Source organism: Chrysochloris asiatica, unplaced genomic scaffold, assembly GCF_000296735.1.
Source record: "Chrysochloris asiatica unplaced genomic scaffold, ChrAsi1.0 scaffold00011, whole genome shotgun sequence".
Taxonomy (NCBI): domain Eukaryota; kingdom Metazoa; phylum Chordata; class Mammalia; order Afrosoricida; family Chrysochloridae; genus Chrysochloris; species Chrysochloris asiatica.
In genome coordinates, this window is record NW_006408529.1 from 3,168,045 (window position 1) to 3,192,296 (window position 24,252).

Genomic DNA, 24,252 nt, shown 5'->3' on the forward strand with positions numbered 1-24,252 from the left:
TTGTGAGTTTCTTTATAGTTTAATGTTTCCCTGATCTTCTTGGATTTTGATTGTCTTGGTATGTTGTGTAGTTTTAATGTTCTTTGAGGTTACCTTACATTCCATTAACTTTTCCCTTCATTTAGTGCAGTCTATTTTATCCTGTAATCTACCTGACCTTCTCACCATCTGGATCTCTGTTCCTAAGTGTTTACCTTCTTTTTTACATTGTGATTGTTTTGATCATAGACTGACCTTCCAGATTCTCTGAGTTTGTTCTGTTCTCGACTCTTCCATCTGTCGATTTGGTTCTGGGAGGTGCTGCCACGTATGTCAGTCTCTGGTTGTTGTCTGTTCTTGTTGATTCCCAGTACACAGAACTCCCTTTAGGATGTTTTGTAGCACAGAGTTGGCTTTTACAAAATCCTTTAACTTCTGTTTATCCTGGAATGTTTTGATTATACCATTGTATTTGTTTGATAGCTTTACTGGATAAAGGATTCTTGGTTGACTTTTTTTTTTTCTTTCATTCAAGGTTTTATATATGTCACCCCATTACCTTCTTGCTTGCATGGTTTCTGCTAAGAGATCCAAGCTTAATCTGACTTGCTTGCCTTTGCATGTAACGCTTCTCTTTTCCCTAGCTGCTTTCAGGATTCTGTCCTTTTCTTTGATTTTGAAAGCTTAATTATTATATGTGTTGGTGATTTTCTTTTGGGGCCTATCCTTCCTGGGATTCGTTGAACTTCTTGAATGTTTATCTTTTCACTTTTCATCATGTTAGAGAAATTTTCTTCCAGCAGTTCTTCAACTATTTCCTTTCTTATTGCCTCCAGGTAGATGTGATCAGAATGTAGGCTTCTCTGTTCACTCTTGTTATTGCTTTACTCAGAGTAACTTTCACAGGTGTTGTCTGCCTCCCTGGTATATGGTAGTTTGTATTGATCCTTGCCTGGATTTTGGTGTTTTATAGAGTGTGATTGTAGGTTGACTATGTGGCAGCAGTTGCTGTCTCTTCTTGGGTAATATAGGGAGAGAAAGTGTCTCCCAATGGTAAAAGGTGGAGCATAAAACAGCAAAACAGCAACAGCAAAATAAACAAGGAAAAAGCAACAACAACAACAAACAAAAAACTAGATTGGATACTGTAGTGTATAATCGCAGAAAAGGGAGAGGAGGGAGAGAAGGAAAAAAAAAAATTCTGTAGCTTAATATGAGTATGACTTTAATGTCCTCTTTCAACTTCTTGACTTCAAAGCCTGCCTGATACATTTCACAGTGCCACTGTTGTTTGTTATGGCGGACCTCAGGATTTAATTTAATTTTCAGCCTGTTTTGTTTTTAAACTCTTTCTCTCTCCACCCCCTTGTTCTGGCGTTTTCGTTATTAAAAAACAGTTTAGGGCCCGGCTCTTGGACTGAGAGTTTCTGTGCACATTTGTGGCAGAATAATCCACCAGTGGTGGGGGTGGGGAGTGTCCACTCTCTCAGGCACCCCCTGTAGTCACCAGAATGGAGGTGTGCAAACAGTGGGGGGCCAATGAACAGATACCAAAAAGAAAAAAAGTCATAACCAAGCAAAACCAACAAAGTGTATTGTCTACCTTTGCTCCAAGGTTCCTGCAGCATCATTCCATGACTGATCTGTTCCCCTGCTTAGTCTTGCCATTTGGTCTTGCCCAAGTTGTTGTCTCAAGGCCACTGAGTTCGGCAGATTAAAAAATACATGGTTTCTTACTTCCGTTACAGTTTCCACTAGCTGTAAGCCTTCAAACTTTTTAAATATTCTTACCTATTTGGTTCAGAGCTTTGGAGCTCCACCCTGAACCCTCTTCACCTGGTATTCTGTGGTATTGCTGATGGCTAACTACACTGCACCTCTACGCCAAGACCTGCCTCACACTTCTTTATTTTAGGCCTCTATGGAATCATTTCCTAAACAGGAGACAACTGTAAAAGTGTGTTCTTACTTTGCTAATTGCTCAAGTTTGCTTTGCCAGTCATGGATAATCAGTGATAGAGCTAGAATTCATCCAAGAGAGTGAAGAGAAGCCTGAAGCCCATGTTCTGAACCCCAGGTGATGTATGCACCTTTATTTCCTGATGCTAGTATCTCCCACAGGTTCTTTTTGTGGTTGATGGCAGAATTTGAAGATCATTTTAAGCCTGTGGTTGATTCTCGAGACATGATTTTGCAAGGAAGGCATGCAAAGTCAGTTCTTTGAATATCAGGTTGTTGGAAATTTCTGGCATTGGCTGAAGTCATTATAACCTTAGTGTGGTTAGTGGAACGATTGTCTCTGTTCTCAATATTTTAAAATAATTTTTCTTACTACTTTACCTTTGAGACTGATTTCATAGAGTGTAGTGGACATGTTATAAACATTTGTTGTTGTTGTTAAGTGCCCTCAAGGTGATGCTGATTCATGGTGATCCTGTATAGCATTTCTGAGGCTGTAAATCTTTGCTAGACCAGAAAGTCCCATCTTTCTGTCACAGAACAGCCGATGGACTCAAACCGCATGCCATTCTACAGTTGCATGACATATTTCTGTAAAGCCAAAGTTGTGTTTTGTTTCTAGGGTCTATATCGAAAATCTATTCTGTAATTATCATTCTGTCACCCTCATCCCACCACCAGTATTTCTTTTCTTTCAGGTTCTAATTAGGATCGCTAAGTCCATTTGGAAAAAGAAAAAATAAATTTAAATGTTAAAGTTATGTGAGAATTGTTAATTGTATTAAATATTTGTTAAATGCCATCAAGTCAATTCTGATTCATAGCAACCCTATATAGTGTTTCTGAGGAGTGGCTAGTATGTTTGAACCACTAACCTTGCGGTTAGCAGGTTTATATAATATTTATGCAACTGTAATTAGTTTGTTTCTTTTATGAAATTTGAGTGTAAATTTAAATGTTTAGAAAGCATACGTAATGAAAAACAACATGTGAAGAAGAAAAAGGACATTACCAATATTGAAGCCTAATCCCAGTCCAGTGCTTATCCTATAGTGCTGAGAAAGGAGTGGTGTTGGTGTTGATGGTTTTGTGCTGTCAGGTCAGTTACAACTCATTGTGACCATGTGTATGGTTTCCAAGGCTATAAATCATTATGGGAGTAGAACACTTTATCTTTCTCCTGTTGAGTCACTGGTAGATTTGAACTGTTGACCTTGCAGGTAGTAGCCCAGCTTGTAACCTTCTATGCTACTAGGACTTCTTGAGAAAGTGAGTTAATTTTTACTTTATTGCTGATGTTGTGGATATGGGCAAGCCTCCTAACAGATTCTTCCACTTAGGTGGACACAGATTTTATCTCTGATCCTTTCTTCCATGCCCTGCCAGACCATGAAATTGAAGCTCTGATTCTCAAGGTACAGCAAGTAACTTCATGATTTCTGCCTACCTCTTGGGATTCTTTCCCACCATTCCCCCCCTCCCCCGCTTCTCTTTTATTAGTCATTACTGGTTTATGAGTTCTTCAATGCATTTGCAACTTTTTTTTTTTTTTCCATAATTTGTCTACCATTTGAACTATTTTTATCTCTCAGATAACCTGGGAATGGAAGACCCCTATATTCTAGTTTTCAGTTTTTAAACATTTACATAATTCTCTGCTGCTTTCTTTTCAGGTGTACACATTTATCTGGTTCTGGAAGAAATTCATGTTGATTGTATGTCCTTTACTTTTTTTTTGGCCTTTTTCTTTTTGAATGACTGCATAGTAATTTGACACAATGTATGTAAACAGCTGATTACATTACTTGAGTTGTTGGAAATTATTCTTCTTATTAGGATGCACCTGGACATGAAGTAATATAAATACATTAAGAATGAAATGATAATTTGTTTAGAGTTTGTATATGCGTTTACCTGTGTGTATGTATTTTCTACTAGGCTGGTACACTGAATAATAAAGAGTCCAGCTGGAATTTCTTGAGACTGTTTAATGGATATGCTTACAATGGTGTAGAAACTTTGGGGAAGGAGCTCTTTCTATACTTTGGGCCAAAAGCTTTACGGTAAGATAAACCTGTGCAATATATTTTATCTCTCTGTGTTTAAGGATGTATTGAAGGTTTTTCTTGCAGTTTTCCGGGTGTCACATTTAATCATATGGAAAGTACTCTATTTTTAAAAGCGCTCTCATATAAGAGGTTGAGATTCTATCATGAAAGGCAATAAGCAGCAGAATAATAAATTGTGATATCATCATTACTTGTAGTACCAGTCAGTTTATTTCTTTAAAAAAAAATGATATAAGAACTTGATTGAACCTCAGCATAGTGATCCTGCTTGGTCACCTTAGAGCAGGTGGTGGGCTGGCAACGTCTTGCGTATGGGGTCCCCAGCCGATCTCCTCCCTCCCTGCCTTCCTCGGATGGCGGCTGTTTATGCTGGACATGTGGCCAGAGACGGGTAAGGATCACGTGGAACCTCGGCAACTTAAGATAGAGCCATTGCCATGCTGCAATGAGTTTCAATGACTGGTAAGACTGAGGAATTCGCACTGACTGCCTAAGACAGGCAGCGTCCCTTAAACAAACAATAAATAAGGAGGATTTGGATGCAGACCGTGTAGACCCGGTCAGGAGGCCAAGCCCCTGTGGGCCCAAGCATTGTTGACCGTCCAAACCATAGGCTCTGAGGATCAGACTCTAGCTACCTAGTAGACATAGCAAACTGTCCCTCATCTGATTATTCAGTAATGCTTGTTAGTAATCTCATACATGAGCCCTGGATATCCACAGACAAATGCAAAAACCTTCCCTAAAAGCCGAGACTGTAAATTCCAAAAAGGCAAGTCCCCCCCCACCCAAAAAAAAAAAAAAAAAGCTAAAGAGGATAGAGAGAAACACTGTTAACTGATGATATATGGAGGGGATAATAATCAATGTAATGAAACAAGCTATATGAATGGTTGAATGTGAAGCTGATGATGTGCCCTGTAAACTTTCACTCAATCCAAAATAAAAATATTTAATTAAAACAAAAAAATGATAGACTAGTGGGACTTCCCAAGATGCATTAGAGCAACAAATCTCTATTTTGCTATTTCCCATAGTCTATACACTGCTATTCTTCTCTCTTGTTCCCACCAAATGTTTATTCCATTCAGTGATATTAGTTTCTTTATATTTGTGACAGCTCCTCATTTAGATCAAATATATCACTTAATTTTTATTATTTTCTGTATTCTTTTTTTTAAAAAACCTGAGTAGAATTCTAAAACTTTCCACAGGAAAACATGTTCTCCATTGTTTCACAGAAACTTATGGAAATAGTCTGCAACATTTGTTGACTTAATGATAAAAAGGATGTTGAGATTTTTTTGTAATTTCCAGGGTATAGTAACCTGTTTAATTTTTACAGGAAAACAAAAATGGTCTGGGAGTTAGTATGTCTGTTATAGCTCTGTTTGTCTTTTCTGAGTTTAGCCAAAGTTATTCCAAGTGATAGAAATTAGTACTGCTTCTTTGAACCTTTTTAAAATGTTTCTTTAGGATATAGAACACTTATCCTATTACTTGACCCTGTTCTTGTAACAGAAGGTATATAGCCACAAAGAACTAACCTGACTACATGATGATTACTTACTACATTTCATCTACCACATATTTAGAATACTTAAGAGTTTATGTAATTGCTTTTCTTTTGAGGTGTTCTTTCCTCATTGTTAGCAGCTGCTGCCCTTGGACAACATTGTCACTTCATGATTTTTCTTCGTCTGGAATTGGTATTATGAGTATATGCCTACTGATTCATGCAGTAATGATATATTGCAGGTTACACTATGGCTGTAGTAGATTGATGTGATTGAAAACTCTTAGGTGTGAACAAAGGAGTACACAATGGAATCCATATGAGATAGTAGAAAACATTGATATGGTATTGATTCTCTGTTGTTAGGTACAGATTTATTTCGGTAGGATGAGCGGGAAGTGTTTATCAAGTTCTCTCCACCAGACAGATAAGGAGGAATCATTTGTCAGTGCTGAGCTGTCAGTAAGTGTTCCATGAAGTTCTAAACAAGGGCAATTGTCTCTTCAAACTAAACAAACTAGTACAGTCCTTAGAGAGTAGGTATCTCTGGGTATGGGTGGGGGGGAAGTATAGTGGCATGCTTCCTTTCAGTTTCCTCAGTCTTAATGACTATTGGATATAACAAGTCAAGGTCAGTGGCAGTTCAGTTGTTTCAATTTAGACTGTTGTTGTTGTTGTTGTTAAGTGCCTTCGAGTCGGCAATTTAGACTAAGCAACCCCAAATCAACTATCCTCTTTGCCAATCCACAGATATTTTTTAAATGCACCCCCAATCTACATTTTCAGAAAATGGATACCTGTGTCAGAGAATTGTGAGCTAGTGTGAGGCTGCAGGTCTGTGAGCATGAGATAGAAATGTGTAGAGTTCGTGTTTGATCCATTGTCCATACACCAGACTGGTCTGTACCTTAGAGAATAGTAAGAAACATGCTTAAATATAGCTTACTGTTTTCTCTTAATCAGTATTTCATAATCAAAATTACCCACAGGATTTTAGTTCTAATGCATGTGCATCTCACAAGGCAAGTTGTGAATCTTCTTGGGATTCCATTTGATTATGACCGTAGAATGCAGGTATATGGCCCTCTTTGAAATAATATGCCATGTAAAAACCCAGACTTCAGAAAGAGACAAATTATTGTTGTTAAGTGCCACTGAGTCATTTTCAACTCATAGCAACTCTGTATATGGTTTTCAAGGAGCAGCTGGTGGGTTTGAACTGTTGGCCTTCTTGTTAGCAGTCCATTGCTTATCCTATAGCACCACACCAGAACTGCAAATTAAATAGTGATTATTCCAGTTGCTAAAGATTTATTGAAGTGCTCATAATAGTATCATGTTATTATTGACTGCCATTGAGTAGGTTCTGATTCATAGTTACCCTGTATAGGGTTTCCAAGGCGCGGCTGGTGAGTTTGAATTGCAGGCCTTGTGGTTCAAACCTACCTTAAGGTCCAGTGCTTTATCCCACAGTGCCACACCAGGACTCTAATAGTGCCATTGTCATTTTACATACATTTACATAGCAGTACAGCTTTTGGTGTTATATGTGATTACTATCTGTGGTACTTTGAAACACTCACTGAAGCTTTTCAGCTAAAACAAATTCTTCTCAGGGTTTTTTGTTTGTTTGTTTGTTATAAAAGTAATTACAAAAACTGACAGTATCCATCCCTCCCATGACACACTCTACTTCTCATCTGGGTTGGATAATTAATTGCAATGGCCACACAGGACTCAGAGACGTGGAATTTATTAGGGAATTTAACAGGTTATATAATTCAGGGATAGAAATGTTCACTGCACAGTTCTTCCAGTCAGAACAGCCACTTTCAAGCAAGCATCCTGCCCAAAGCCATTCAGCTTTACTTGTTCCATGGGCTGGGATGCTCATTCTCTGTCTTGTGCTCTGGCTTTTGGTTCTGCTGCTGCTCCTCTGACACTTCTGTTACTCCTTAATACCACAGTTTTGTGTCGCTGGGTTATGGAGTTTCAGTGTGCAGAGATCTTGGGATTAAAGGACTCACTCCACTCCTTAGGCTTCTTGGATGGCGGTGAAATCCTTCTCTCTTCTGCTTCTGAGATGGTTGATTTTATAACCAGCAGGATGGCAAATGTGGCCAATCACAATTAGTCTTGTTAATAATTCTCACAACTGAATCATAATCCATCAGCATCTTCCCCTACCTTCTCTTATCTAGAACAACTTACAAAGAGTATGGCTAGAAGAGACATTAAATAATATACTGTACTACAGTAAAAAATGCTCACTAGAGAAAACAAATAAGAGTAAAATAATGCTTTTGCAATCCCACTACCAAATACAATATCAGTAAACTTTGTAGACATACCTCCTCACCCATGTTGTTGTTGTTGTTAAGTACTGTGGAGTCGGTTCTGACTCAGTGACCCTGCACAGGGTTTCTGAGGCTGTAAATCTTTATGGGAGCAGAAAACCTCATCTTTCTCCCATGGAATGGCTGGTAGTTTTGAACTGCTGACTTTTAGGTTAGCAGCCCGATTTGTAACCACTACGCTACCAGAACTCTTCACCCATACCCACCATTAAGATGAAAATGGATACAGCTGTTACATTTTGGATTAACATTTAAAAAAATGTATTCTTTTAATGAATAGCTCCAAAACACAGAGCTATTTCTGAGCTGTAATTTATATGCTTCAGATTGTTTGCAAGTTTCATACATACTTAGAGACCAGAAATTTCCCACCTCAGAAGATTCTGGATGGAATTCAGGATTCCCCTATAGTCTTATGTAATGCAGAGGTTCCACAGGAAGCCTCCTTCACTGGGCATGTTGTAACCCCATTTTAGGTATTCCAATCAATTATAGGCAAAAGATGGACTTGCAAGTTTCTATGGTGATATTTCTGGCTATTCCTTTCTCTCCCCCTCAAGTGTCTATTTTAATAAAAAATACCTCTTTTGAACAACATAAAATACACAATGACCTCACCAGATGGAATACACAGAAATCAAATAGACTACATCTGTGAAAAAAGACAGTAGAAAAGCTATACATCTTCAGCCAAAACAAGGCTAGAGACAGATTGTGGAACAGACCATCAGTTGCTCATATGCAAGTTCAGGCTGAAGTTGAAGAAAAAGAAAACACATTCATGAGAGCCACAATATGAACTTGAATATATCCCCCCTGAATTTAGAGATCATCTCAAAAACACATTTGATCCATTAGACAATAAAAACTAAAGTCTTGAAGAGTTGTGAGATGACATCAAGAACATTATATGGGAAGAAAGCAAAAGATAATTAAGAAGAAAGAAATAAGGAAAAGACCAAAATGGATGTCAGAAGAAACTCTGAAACTGGATCTCCAGTGTAGAGATGCTAAAGCAAATGGAAGAAGTGCAGAGATACAAGAGCTGAGAAGAAAATTTCAAAGGTCAGCTTGAGAAGACAAAGTCAAATATAATAGATTGTGCAAAGATTTGGAGGTAGAAAAGCAAAAGAGAAGAACACGCTCAGCGTTTCTCAAGCTGAGGGAACTGAAGAAAAAATTCAAGCTTCGACTTGTGGTATTGAAGGATTCTATGGACAAAATATTGAATAATACAGAAAGAATTCAAGATAGAAGGAATACACAGAGTCACTGTACTCAAAAGAAATGTTCAATGTTCAGCCATTTCAAGAAGTAGCATATGATCCAGAGCCAATGATCCCAAAGGAAGAAGTCCAAGGTGCATTTTAGATATTGGCAAGGAACAAGGCATCAGGAATTGATAGAATACGAATTGAAATCTTTCAACAAACTGATGTGGCACTGGAGGCATTCACTTATCTTTGCCAAGAAATATGGAAGACAACTACCTAGCCAACTGACTGGAAGAGATCCGTATTTGTGCCCATTCCAAAGAGAGGTTACACAATGAAATGTGGAAATCATCAGACAATTTTATTGATATCCCATGCAAGTAAAGTTTCTCTAAAGATAATCCAAAGACAGCTACAACCATACATTGACAGAATACTTCCATAGATTCAAGCCAGATTCAGAACAGGACGTCGAACGAAGGATAGCATTGCTGATGTCAGATGGATGTTGGGTGAAAACAGAATACCAGAAATATGTTTGCCTGTGCTTTATTGACTACATAAAGGCTTTCAGCTGTGTGTCTCATGACAAGCTATGGACAACATTCAGGAAAATGACTATTTTGGAACACTTAATTATGCTCATGTGTACACAGACCAAGAGGCAGTTGTTCAAACAAAACAAAGAAACATCCAATGATTTAAAATTAGGAAAGGCAAGTGCTAGGGTTAGATTTTTTTCACCATACTTATTCAGTCTGTATGCTGAGCAAATATTCTGAAGCTGGATTATATAAAGAAAAATGTGCCATCAGGATTGGAGGACTCATTAAAAATTTTCAAAATGCAAATGATACAACCTTGCTTCCTGAAAATGAAGAGGACTTAAAATACTTACTGATGAAGATCAAAAACCACACCCTTCAGTATGGGTTGCATCTCATTGTAAAGGAAACCAAAATCCTCACCGCTGGACAATAATCAACATCCATATAAATGGAGAGAAGATTGAAGTTGTCAAAAACTTCATTATGCTTAATCAACCATTAACACTCATGGAAACAGCAGTCAAGAAATCAATTGATGTATTGCACTAGGTAAATTTGCTGCACAAGATGGCATTAAAGTGTTGAAGAGCAAAAATGTCAGTTGGAGGACTAAGTTGTACCTGACCCAAGCCATGGTACTTTCAATAACCTCATATGCATGTGAAAGTTGGACAGTGAATAAAGAAGATCATAAAATAATTGATGTATTTGAGTTATTGGAGGAGAATATTGAAATTTCTATGGGCTGCCAAAAGAACAAACAAATCTGTGTTGGAAGAAGTATAGTCAGAGTGGCCCTTGGAAGCCAGGATGGTCAGACTTTATCTCTCATACTTTAGACATATTACCAGGAGTGTCCAGTCTCTGAAGGATATCATGTTTGGTAGAGTGGAGAGTCAGAGAAAAAGAATGGACTTATCCTGGACTCCTGAATAGATGGATGAGATAGATTGGCACAGTGGCAGCAGCAGCAATGAACTGAGGCATAGCAACAACTGTGAGGTTGGTTCAGGACCAGGCAGCATTTTGTTCTGTGATGCGTAAGGTCACTATGACTCAATAGCCCTTACTAACAACAACATTATGACTGAACTCTTTGTCGTGTGTACCTGGCGAATTTCTATTATGCATGGAGCTATTGCAAATTTGAAATGGTCTAATCAAACTATGTTCATATTTAAATATTCTTGTAAATTTTCATTAGTTTTTTTTTTTTTTTCTTTTTTTTTTTTAGTTTTTATTGGGAATTGAATGAACATTTACAGAGCAGATGCATTGGTTTTATGTTCAACAAATCATATAGTGTCCTTCGTTACAATGACTGCAATACCTTGCATGTACTAAGAGTTAACAGTATTTACCTGTATTCACTTTAATATTTCATTCCATGTACATCTCTTCTACCCATACTCAGCCACAGGTGAAATAATTGATGTATTCCTCCCTTTCTTGGAAGGGTTTTTCCACAATTTGAAATTTAGTTCACCTGGTTGCCTTACAATCTCATGTCTCCACTAAATTCAACAAAGTTAGGGTTATGTAGATTATGTGGGTTCCTCTGTAAGAGCTATGGCTCCCTTTTAGCCTTGGGCTTCCTAAGGAAACGCAGAATTACCTTTATCCCTTTTAAAGTGGTAAGAATGACATTCTCCTCTGACTTTTTTTAAAAAGCTTTTTATTTTCAGAGTAATTTTATAATGATTTTATTTAGCTATTATTTCATACTCTTTTTTTATTAGGAAACTTTTGGTACTGTCTATAGAAAAATCACCTTATCTGTTATGTGTAGTTATCACCATAGACCAGTGATAAAATACCTATGGATATTCAGGAGTCCAGAATAAAGACTGGACTGATAACTGCAAGGTCTGTTGTTCAAACCCACTTCTTGCTCCTTGAAAACCATAACAGAGGGTTGCTATGACTCAGAACTGACTAGACTACACTTAACAACTACAACAGCAATGAGTATCCAAGGAGACCTGGTAGCATAGTGGGTTATGCCTTGGGCCGCTAACCACAAGGTCAGCAGTATGAATCTACCAGCCATTCTGTGGGAGAAAGTTGAGACTTTCTGCTCCCATAAAGATTTATAGCCTCAGAAACCCTGTACAAGAAACTGACTTGATGGCCCACAGCAGCAACAACATGGATGTTCAGTTTATTCTGATAGTGATAGCTTGGAAGAGTGCGACTAATGTTTAAAACATGGCAAGTTGTTTGTTTTAGGAGTCTGCTTTTAACTAGAAGAATTTTCTCATATTAATTTAATTTTTAAATGTGGACATAATTTTCTATTAGAACTTTGGTAGTAAGTGATAGAAACCTAATTCAAACAACTTCAGGAATTATAGAATTGTTGCTGTTATTGTTGCATCATCAAGCTGGTTCCAACTTATAGCGACCCTGTATGTAATAGAACAGAGCACTGCCTGGTCCTGCTCTATCCTCACAATCATTGCTATGTTTAAGCTCGCTAGTGCAGCACTGTGCCGATCCATCTCTTTTTATTGAGGGTCTTATCCTTTTTGCTGACCCTCTACTTTATCAAACATGATGTCCTTCTCCAGAGACCCTCCTGATAACATGCCTAAAGTACGTGAGACAAAGAAAGTTTCTCCATCCTCACTTCTAAGGGGCTTTATGGCAGGGAATCTTCTGGAACCTGAAGATAATACATCCAGGCTTCAAAAAAAACCAGAACCAGAACCAAAACATCTACTTCATAGTAGTGAGCCCCCTCCCCACACCTCTTAACCTGTAGGATAGGCTTTTTTTTTTTTTTTTTTTTAAATAAGATAGCAAACTTGATCTATCCCCTTGGTGGGCCACAATTGCCTTATTTGCAGTCCCTCTCAGTCATTTTGTGGGCGTTATTAGGACTCTTCTTAACTCTGCTTTTTACTGAGATTTGCTATCATCTTCCTTTCTGCATAGATGCCTCTTTGGCTTCACTGGTATACATAGTAGAAACATTACCAATGACAGCTCTTAGGTTGTCCATTAATAAGAAACTAGATCAATATAAGAAGTCTTCACAAATTTGTGAAAATTTTCATTATCTGTAATTCCCTTTTTTTCCATAAGGAAAAATATATGAGGCTCCCTCATATATTCAGTGGATTCTTGGTATGGCACTATAATATCATCACTGGACTGTGAATCACAAGGTCAGTGGCTCAAACTCACCGACTACTCCTCAGAAACTTATACAGTGTCACTATGAATTAGAACCAACTCAACAATACTTAACAACAACAAAATACCTGTATGAGTCATAAGTTATCTGCACACTGGCAGTAGAATTTATTTGAATCAACTTTGAGAAAAAAACAAATACATCATTTTTCAGCGTAATCTCCTTGCCTTTCAATATACATTGTACATCTGTCAACAAGCTTTCATATTCCCTTATATAAAAATGTTTTAGGCTGAGCTGTAAGCCATGAATGCACCGCTGTCTTCACTTCTTCATGACAAGTGAATCTTTGTCCTTGAAGGGCTACTTTCAAGGAACCAGATAGGTACAAGTCTGAAGGAGCAAGATCAAGACTATAGGCTTTAACACCTCAAAATGAAGTTTTATAGAGTGTCAACAGTGTGGGTAAAGGTGTGAGGATGTGCATTGCCATGCAACATTACTAGGCTCTTGGATAGTAGCCCTCTGAATTTAATCTAAATTTAGGCTTCAGCTCTTCAGTGAGCATCTCACTGTAAGGAGCGCTGTTGATTGTTGAACCTTTTTGCTCATGTTGCTGTTGTTAAGTGCCATCAAGTTGGTACCGATTCATAGTGACCTTATGCACAGCAGAATGAAACACTGCCCGATCCTGGGCCAACAGTTGCCACACTTGAGTCCATCAATGCTGCCACTTGGCCAATCCATCTCATTGGAGGGGGTTTTCTCTGACCCTCCACCTTACCAAACATGATATCCTTCTCCAGTGACTGGCCCCTCCTGACAATATGTTGAAAGTATGAGAGACAAAGTTTGGTCCTCTTGGCCTCCAAGGAGCACTCTGACTGCATTTCTTCCAAAACGGATCTATTGATAGTGTTCCAATACTGGCCCATGAGAATCCCAGAAAACTGTAAGCCTCAATTTTCCAGCTAATGGTTAACTTTTGAACTTTTTCTTGGTTGGCAATTTAGAATGGTTCCATTCCATACTATCAGGCTTGTAGTAAGGAATTCATGTCTTGTCACCAGTAACGATTTTTTTTTTAGAGAAACTTTTACCTTCCTTCAAGTATCGGTCCAAATTTTGTTTGCATATGCCTAAATACTTGTGTATTCTCTTCCATGAAACTTTTCAAAACCCAAGTATGTTGTGGATTATTTCACAGGCATAGCTATGACTGATTTGTGAATGATATGCCACATGAGCCACTGTTACTTGTCTATTTGAAAAGTGCATGCTTAATGTCATCAGCCATGAATGTGGATGGGCATTTTACTATAACTGAAGTGCAGGCAATTTTTGACTCACTTTCGTATATTTAGTAGCTAATGATGACTTGAATTAAATACTGATGGGTCCGGCTTGGGTCATGTGTCCATTTCTTAATCAACTCTGTCTGAGTAACAGCGGCTGCATAAGCAATAAAGACCAGTCCAAGTTGGACCTAAAGTCCACCTTTGAACCACAAAAGGTTAGCAGACAGAGTCAGATTATGCAGAATGAATGCTTTCATGTGACCAGTTGGATTGGGTGTAGAGGGGCCTTGAGATGATCAGGTGAGGAAATAAAGATCTAATACAACTTAGATAAGCTAACTTATGAAAAATCTTGAAAAGCAATCCTAACTCTTAGAATGTTGTTATGTAGTAGAGTCAGAACCATTTCCTAACTTTAGGAGAGAAACGAGAATGGAGGTCAACCCAAAGCTGATTTCTACGAGGTGAAGATCAAACAGGCAGACATCTCTACTCTTCCTTTATACCAATTCCAATACCAACCATCCATTCCACAATACTCTATATTCCTCTGCTAGGTGTGATAATTCACTACAATGGTCACCCACAAACACACAGACCACAGACCATACTGATGAGGGTAAGATTTATTATAGAAGTAGCAGGGTGGAATTCAGGATCAGGATCAAGTTGAAAATAATAGGAACAACTCAGGAGACGGAATACAGTTTATCAATCAGTGTAGCTTTAAACCAAGAGCTCTCAACTCCTTTTTAGTCATGCCCACAGTAAGTCACACTTGGGTTTCTGCCACTGACCTCTGTCCTGCTGGAGTAAATGTTATCTGCCAGTAAGTGTCTGGAGGCACCTCACTCTACCAGAAGCCTTTTTACCAAAGGCAGTTAGCTCTGTCATCCATCAGTCAGCGATCCCACTATAGCCTTCCATGTGTCCTGTCCCACTGCCATCTTCAGCTGTCTCATGCTGCGTCATGCCACCTCCAGTATTATAATTCTCTAGTGTTGCAACTCTTTGTCTTCTTTATCTAGAAGGTTCTCTGTGTAGGAACGCTGGGTCCAATGGTTCTCTGCTCCTAAATTATTCTTGATGGTTGTGAAATCTCCTTCAACCTGTAAGGTTGGCTTTTTTTTTTTTTTTTTTTAAGCCTATCAAGATAGCAAAACTGACTAATCCCCTTGAGTTTATCAAGCTGAATCACATTTAGGTAGTTTATTAAAATAAAATTAGGAAAAACAAAACTATTACTATTAATAAAGTTTGGAGGATTTCTATTTTGTGAATAGTTTTTTCCCTAAAATTAATAGATTTGTAAAAGAAAAAAGTCATACTTACTTGATTCAGTGTTCTTATTGGGGTTACTCTTGCATAAGATTGGGGTTACTCTTGCATAAGATTTGAGATTTTTGATATGGATGTGGTTTCATTATAAAAGTGATTTAGAATCCACCTTATGAGCTATGTAGCTGAAAAAATTGTAGATATGATGGCTCCTGGGCATGACAGTTGTACACCTTTTTCTGGGGGTGAAACTTCATAAGCTAAATTATGGAGTACTTACAGGCACACATTTATCCTGTCAGGAACTATAGGGCATGTAAAATGCATTTCTGATTGATCGTAGGGCACATAGAGTTTAAAACTCACATTTTTAAAGTTAGACTGGTTAACCTTGTACAGTACTATAACATGGTGCTTTGGAATTAGAAGCACAGAGCAGTAAAATTTCCTGCCAAAAGGACCATATTTGTTACCTCAAACAAGCTAGAAGGAGAAGGATCTAAAAGACAGAACACAGTTTTTCATCTTGAGAATCATTTTTGAGCATCATCAGATGTTTCACAGAACTACTTTTTTTTCTTTTCTTTCTACTGGACATGCTAATCAATCCTATAAAAATTGAAAGGTTATGAATTTTTCATCACTGCATTGTGGCTTTAAAGTTAACCGTAAATATTTATAAATTTCTTCTTCCCAATACATATAAAAGTAAAAGAAAACTAAAAGAATTGTCGACACTTGCATTTTGACTTGTTCTCTTTTGATACATATGAATTTGGAAAAGGAAAAAAAAAAGTTTTAGTCATTAGCCCAAAACTGAGGAAGAAAAGAATAAGGGCTCTTAAAGTGTAAATAGTATTTGGGAATAGGTAAACATTTCCAATTCATTGTAGCTAGAAATAAGAAACTTGAATGCTAGTAGCTTTGTAGAATTTATAAAAAACAAACCATAGGCAATTTAAATTTAGCCTTTTCTCATCCCAAGCCTTTGAATCTGAAAAAATAACTGAGAGACACTAGACTATTCTGAGAATAAAAGGTGCTTCATGTGACAAGAAACGAAGAACAGGGATATATATTTTCTTGTGTTTATTGTTGGGGCCTTATTATTTCTCTAACAAATATATTTTTTACAGGTTGGAAAACTGTCACATCATTCAACTTTATAGCATACAAAAACTGTAAGAGAAAAATATTTAATAGCATTAACTATCATTTTTGCCCTTTGAAATGCCTTCTTTGTTAATGTTTGTTTGCTTATAATAACAAAAAGCAAAATGAAGGAACAAAAAATTGATCCATCATATACTTTCTGCTACTTGAAATAATTGGTTTGGTTTTATTTCAGGATTCATTTTGGAATGAAAGGCTTCATCAAGATTAATCCATTTGGGTATAAAAATAAAAATGGAGTTTCTCCTGCTTTTGAAGTACAGCTCACCAAAGATTTGATTTGTTTCTTTGATTCATCAGTAGAACTCAGGTAAAATTAAAGTAAAAGCACTGTAGCAGCAAAGCTGTAACACTTGGATTTACAGTTTGATTTGGCATGTCACAAGTGTTAGAAAAGAATAAATAAATTGATGATCTTTAATTGATAAAACCTCATTTTGATTGTACTATCAAATAATACAATTTGTTAGGGTCTTCATTGTTTGCCTATTGAACTGTTATGCTTAGATTAACATCAACTATTTATAGTTATATCAAGGCTCATTCTAAATGACACTTTGTGACGATATTGTAACCAGATTTAGGATTAATGTGTTTTGTATTTCTTTTTATAGAAATTCAATGGAAAGCCAACAGAGAATAAGAATGATGGAGGAGTTAGATGTGTGTTCACCTAAATTTAGTTTCTCAAGAGCTCAAAGTGAACTTAAAAAGCAGAAAGGCCGGATGCTATGTGATGTGTTAATGGATCAGAAAGTGTTGCCTGGGGTAGGAAATATCATCAAAAATGAAGCTCTCTTTGACATTGGTCTTCATCCAGCTGTTAAAGTATGTCCTAAGTACTTTTTAAAATGGTTTGTATATTTTAAAATATAGTTAGGGCAACAGTGTGGAGCACTTAACATCTGTGTTGCAGTAACATAACTGTTGCCAAACAGACTTAGGTCTCTTCCAAGCCTTAGTAGTATCAGCTTTCCTAACCAATGTACTTAACTTTGCAATATGTATCCCCCCTCTTCCACTTCTCACACTCAATCTTTCCTAACATACTTTGCTTTTTACATTCTTCCTAATACTTATCAACTTCAAATATCACATAACAATTACTGTATTTGTTCTTTAGATTTTTCTCATGCTAGAATGAATGCAATCTTCAATGACGATAAACTATGTGTTTTGTTCACTGTTGTATCCTAAGTGTCTAGAGCACAATGTCTGGCATATGATAGGCATTAAATAAATATTTGTTAAATGTGTGAATGAACTGAGGTCACAATTTTCTTTTTCTATCTGGCATATTACCTACATCCAAACACACATGTATTTCCTATATATAGCTCTTGGTGGCATTAGCAAATACCCTTTTAGTAAAATGGTAAGAATAAAATTGGGTAGCAGGAATAGGGAATCAATGATCAATGAGGAAATAAAGATAATTGAGTGTATTTTTGCAAGTAGCTTGGAGTAGAATGAAGGGAAAATAATAGACATCTAGAAAATTATGTCAAGACAAAGAATAGATTTTTATTTTTGTTTATTTTCTTTTTCTTCAATTGAAAGAACTTTAACTTATTTATATTATGAGCAAGGAAAATAAACTTATTTGAATGGGAGAGAGCTTACAGTTACAAAAATAAAATAGTGATTAACAGGGTCACAGGTTCTGAAAAGATCAAGGGTTTAGAAGCCAAGATAGAAGGATATGTATTTTTTATTTTGTTCATAACAAAAAACTCAGTGTTGCTGTTTTCACAGCTGATTTGCCTAATGCAATTTGAATAGCTTCTCTTAACTAAATTGATTTTCTGTCTTTTCCCCAATGAATCCAAAGACATCTACTTTATTTTATATAGCTATTCCCTTGATGTTACTGTTGATGTGACGTGCCCTCAAGTAGACTTTGACCCATAGTGACCTTGTGTATAACAGAATGAATTGTTGCCATGTTGTTTGGTAGCAACAAACATTTCTTTGATAGCCTTCCTGAAATCTAAATCAGTAGAAATTAACTTTTAAATAAACTAGTTATTGTTAGTTCTAGATGAGGTTCAACTTTTATCCTTTGGCCAGTGTAGTCAGATTTCTGTAATATGGGAATAATGAATTAAAATTTTAACAAGTATGAGCTTTTAAAAATCACTTAGAACCCATTTGACCTAGCCTCAATGGCTTGATAATCAGAACTCGACTAGAGGAAGATTTAAAAAAATAGAACAAAACTATGTTTTACAATTTTTTTTTTTTACTGTAAAACTGATCATCTGCCCTGTAAGCTTTCACTCAATTCACAATAAAAACCTTAAATATTTAAATAAATAAACTTAGAGTTAAAAATATATATATTTCCAAAAAAAAAAAAAATCACTTAGACCACTTTGGGAAATGCATTACAAAATACCACAGTATTGTTCTTATAAACAACATTCTTATCAATGGATAAAAGATTGAAGTTGTCAAAGACTTCATTCTTGGATCAACTATCAACACTCGTGGAAGCAGCAGTCAAGAGATCAGATGATGTATTGCATTGGGCAAATCTGCTGCACAGGAACTTTTTTTAAAGTGTTGAGGAGCAGAGATGTCAGCTTGAGGACTAAGGTGCGCCTGACCCAAGCCATGGTATTTTCAATAACCTCATATGGATGCGAAAGCTGGACAGTGAATAAGGAAGATAGAAGAATTGATGCCTTTGAGTTGTGGTGTTGGAGGAGAATACTGAAAGTGCCATGGGCTGCCAAAAGAGCCAATAGATCTGTTTTGGAAGAAGTGCAGCCAGAGTGCTCCTTGGAGGCCAGGATGGCTAAGCTTCGTCTCTCATACTTTGGACATCTTGTCAGGAGGGAACAGTCTCTGGGTAATATGGAGGGTCAGAGAAAAAGAGGAAGACACCCAACGAGATGGATCAGCCAGGTGGCATCATTGATAGTGTCAAGTGTGGCAGTGGTGTGAGGTTGGCCCAGCATCAGACATTGTTTTGTTCTGCTGTGCTTGGGATAGCTATGAGTCAGTTCCTGACAACAACAAATTGTTCTTATGTAAAATAAATTGAGAATTTATTTTTCATTTGTCCACCCTTCTAGTCTATCATCTAGTAAAAGGTTAGTTACTAGTAATGTCAAGGGTTGTAAAAGTTAATGATATTTCTGAAATTATTCTATTAGTTCCTTTAAAGCATACACATAATTATTGAAAAAGTATAGTTTAATATTTCAAGATATCACTTAATACATTATATAAGCTATTGTTGTTATTGTTAAGTGCCATAGAGTCAACTCCAACTCATAACAACCCTGTATAGAGTTTCTTAGAAGTAGCTGGTGAGTTTGAACTACCGACCTTGCAGTTCAAACCAATTTTATGGTCTAGTGCTTATCTTAAGTTCCACACCATGAGAAATAAATGAGTTTTGAAAATATATATGGCTTAGATTTATATTTAATTTGAATATACCATATAAACTATTGAAAAATACATATAATGGATTTTGATTGGTTATATTGATTAGAGTATTCTGATTTTATAGTCACTGATAAACTAATTTCTGTTATATATAGATATGTATATATATGAGGAGATTTTAAAACGTTCATGGGAAAAATCAATTCCATTTTTTCTGTGAATTTTTTTTGAAGCCTCATAGTCGTAGACATACTACAAGGATAAGGCATTGGATAGAATTTCATGAAATTACTGTTGAAATCACATGTGCCAAATGATAATTAATTCTGCAATAATAACATTGAGATTTATGCCAGATTTTGTCACACACACAAAAAAACAAATAACCTCTTTAGTTATATCTGAATTCTTCCATGTGTTAACAAGTACTTTGATATCAATGCGTGTGTATAGATTCATATCTTTTAAAACTGTGATAGTGACCTTGATGGTCAGCTATTCTAGTTCCTTCTCCTACCCTCTTTTTTCCCCTTTCCTTCCTTTGTGCTTTCTGGGTTTGTTTTTTTCCCTTTTTCTTCTTCTTATGATTAAGACTGAATAAGAGTTTTCAGGTGGCTGATAGACAATGCTAGAAATATAAAGATGTCTTATACAGAATACTCAATTGATTCTTGAAATAATTAAAATTTCTAAATAATAAAAGTTTTTATTTATAGTATACCACTTCAACTATTGTTAACTATAGTAAACGGAAATACGAGAAATAGAGTTCTAGATGGTTTAAATATTTTTAATTGATTTACAATATCTAACAAACTTGAAACTGCTTTTTTGTTTGTTTTTCTTGTAATGAACAAATGATGAAATTATCCTTACTTTTCCATTTTAAGGTTTGTCAATTAACAGATGAACAGATCTTTCACCTTGTGAAAATGATACGTGATTTCAGCATTCTATTTTACAGGGTAAGAAAGTTCAACTATGCAATATGTTAGTGTTTTCCCTTTTGTTGTTGTTGTTGTTAGGTGCCCTTGAGTCAGTTCTGACTCATACCAACCCTGTGAACAAAAAACAAAATCATCACAATCATTACTAATGGACTTGAACCCATTTCTGCCTCTATTTTGCTGACCCTCCACTTTACCAAGCATGATGTCCTTCTACAAGGACTGGTCCCTCCTGATAATATGTCTGAAGTATGAAAGATGAAGTCTCACCATCCTGGCTTCTAAGAAGGATTCTGGCTATACTTCTTCCAATTCAGATTTGTCTGTTATTCTAGCAGTCCACAGTACTTTTAATATTCTTCTCTAACATCATAACTCAAATGCGTCACTTCTTTTGCAGTCTTCTTTATTCACTGCCCAATTGTCACATGCTTATGATATTAAAATACCATTGTTTGATTCAGGCACACCTTATTCCTCAAACTTACATCTTTGCTATTGAACACTTTAAAGAGGTCTTGTGCAGCAGATTTGCCTAATGCAATATGTCATTTGATTTCTTCACTGCTGCCTCCATGGGTGACCCTGCTAGTATTTATAATACCTGTGGCATAGCATCCATCATCACATCAAAACACAAGCCACCACGATAGACAAACTAACAGACAAGTAGTGGAGTTTCCTTTTTGTTGCATCAAAAATGGCAAAGCTGTACTTCGTTACTCAGTGGTAGACAATAGGAGTTTGGTAGTTCTGTAGGAGAAGCACTGGATTGCCAACAACAGTGTCAGAGGGTCAAGCCCACCAGTGGCTCCCCAAGAGAAAGATGAGCCTTTCTGTTCCAGTAAAAGATTTACAGCTTTGGAACCCTATACATAGTATGTGTTGGAACCTATTTGAGGGTGCTTAATAACACCCTCGGAAACCCTATACAGGGTAGCTATGGGTCAGACCCGACTCGATGGCACTTAACAACAACAACAACAATAATATTGATAAGGGTATAGAGGTAAAATGAAGGAGAGTGACATTTTTTGGGCGTAAGTAACACCTTGAAATTCTTGAAATCATTGGTCAGTTCAAACTTGTCTAATAATAATGATGTGAAATTATCTTCTAAATGGGGATTCTTGTTTTGTTTTCAGACGTGTAAAAGAAAATATAGAAAGCCTATGGAGATTAACGTATTTGAGATAAATACATAGATCTCAGTGTCATTCCAGGTGTTGCCACTTATTATCTGTATGGTTTAGGTTATTTAGATAACTTTGCTATTTTTATTAGGTGCCATAGAGTCGGTTCCAGCTCATAGCAACCTGGTGCACAACAGAACAAATCACTGCCCTGTCCTGCACCACCCTCACAATTGTTGCTACGTTTGAGCTCATCACAGCTGCCACTGTGCCAATCCATCTCATGGGGGTCTTTGTCTTTTTCTCTGACCATCCATTTTACCAAACATGATGTTCTTCTACAGGGTCTGGTACCTCCTGACAATATGTGTCAAGTGTGAGAGACAAAGTCTGGCCATCCTGGCTTCCAGGAGCATTTTGTCTGTCCTTTTTCCAACACAGATTGGTTTGTTCTTTTGGCAGTCCATAATGCTTTTCATATTCTCCTCCAACACCATAACTCAAATGCATCAATTCTTCTACAATCCTCCTTATTCACTGTACAACTTTTGCATGCATATGCAATTATTGAAAATACCATGATTTGGGTCAGGCTCACCTTAGCCCTCAAAGGGACATCTTTGCTTGTCAGCACTTTAAAGAGGTCTTATGCAGCAGATTTGTCTAGTTTATTGAATGCTGGTTCCATGAGTGTTGATGGTTGAGCTGAGCAAAATGAAGTCTTTGACAACTATAATCTTTTCTCTTTTTATTGTGATGTTACTTATTGGTCCAGTTGTGAGGATTTTTGTTTTCTTTACATTGAGGTGCAACCCATAACAATGGCTGTCTGTGGTCATTGATCTTCAGCAGTAAGTATTTTAACTCCTCTTCACTTAGGTCTATCATTTGCATATCACAAGTGGTTAATCAGTATTCCTCATTTCCTGATGCCACATTTTTCTGCATATAATCCAGCTTCTCAAATTATTTGCTTAGCATACAGACTGTATAAATATGGTGAAAGACTATGCAGAAAAGGTGGCAAACACCTTTCCTAATTTTAAACCATTCAGTGTTCCCTTGTTCTGTTCGAATAACTGCTTCTTGGTCTATTTACAGGTTCCTCATGAGCACAATTCAGTGCTCCAGAATACTCATTCTCTGCAATGCTGTCCATAGTTTGTCATGATCCACACAGTCAAAAGCCTTTGTACAGTCAATAAAGAAAGATAAATATCTTTCTCGATTCTCTGCTTTCTGTAAAGATCCATCATCCATCAGCAATGATATTTCTCACTCCATATCCTCTTCTGAATCTGGCTTGAACTTCTGGAAATTCTTGGTCAATGTATGCTTGCAGCCTTTTTCCATTGTCTTTAGCAAAATTTTACTTGCATGGGATATTATTGATATTGCCCAAATATTTCTACATTCCATTGGGTCTTTGGAATGGGTACAAGTTATGGATCTTTTCCTGTCAGTTGGCCAGGTAGTTGTCTTCCAAATTTCTTGGCATAGATGAGTGAGTGCCTCCACTGCTTTATTAGTTTGTTGAAATTTTTTCAATATGTATTCCATCGATTCCCAGTGTCTTGTTCTTTGCCAGTGTCTTCAGTATACCTTGGATTTCTTCCTTCAGTATCATTGTCTCTTGATTCACATGCTACCTCTTGAAATGTTGGAATATCAACCATTTTTGTTTGGTACAATAACTCTGTGTATCCCTTCCATCTTTTTTTGATGCTTTCTGCATCATTCAGTATTCTGCTCATAGAATCCTTGTATATTGAAAGTTGAGGCTTGAATTTTTTTCCAGTTCCTTCAGCTTGAGGAATGCTGAACATGTTCTTCAGTTTTGGTTTATTAACTCCAAGTCGTTGCACATGTCATTATAATATTTTACTTTTTCTTCTCGAGCTGCCTTTTGAAATTTTCTGTTCAGCTCTTTTAGTTCCTCATTTCTTCCATTTTCTTTAGCATCTCTACATTGAAGTACAAGTTTTAGTCTCTTCTCACATTCATTTTAGTATCTTCCTTCCTTCTTGTCTTCTTAACGACCTTTTGCTTCCTTCCTGTATGTTCTTGATGTCATCCACAACTCTTTTGGTCTTCAGTATTTAGTGTCTAATGGATCAAATCTGTTCTTCAGATGATCTCTAAATTCAAGTGAGTTGTGTTCAAGATCCTATTTGGGCTCTCATGACTTGTTTTAATTTTCTTCAGCTTCAGCCTGAATTGCATACGAGCAATTGATTGTCTGT

General features: G+C 36.7%; 1 protein-coding gene across 1 annotated transcript in view; it reads left to right on the plus strand.

The window, feature by feature from the left end:
* NEIL3 (nei endonuclease VIII-like 3 (E. coli)) overlaps positions 1–24,252 on the plus strand; it is an 88,380-nt gene that overhangs the window by 30,415 nt on the left and 33,713 nt on the right. Inside the window, exons 2-5 of the mRNA XM_006834417.1 lie at positions 3,877–4,001; positions 16,706–16,840; positions 17,145–17,358; positions 20,820–20,894. Of these exons, the coding sequence (XP_006834480.1) occupies positions 3,877–4,001; positions 16,706–16,840; positions 17,145–17,358; positions 20,820–20,894 (549 nt within the window). The remainder of the gene's footprint in view (positions 1–3,876; positions 4,002–16,705; positions 16,841–17,144; positions 17,359–20,819; positions 20,895–24,252) is intronic.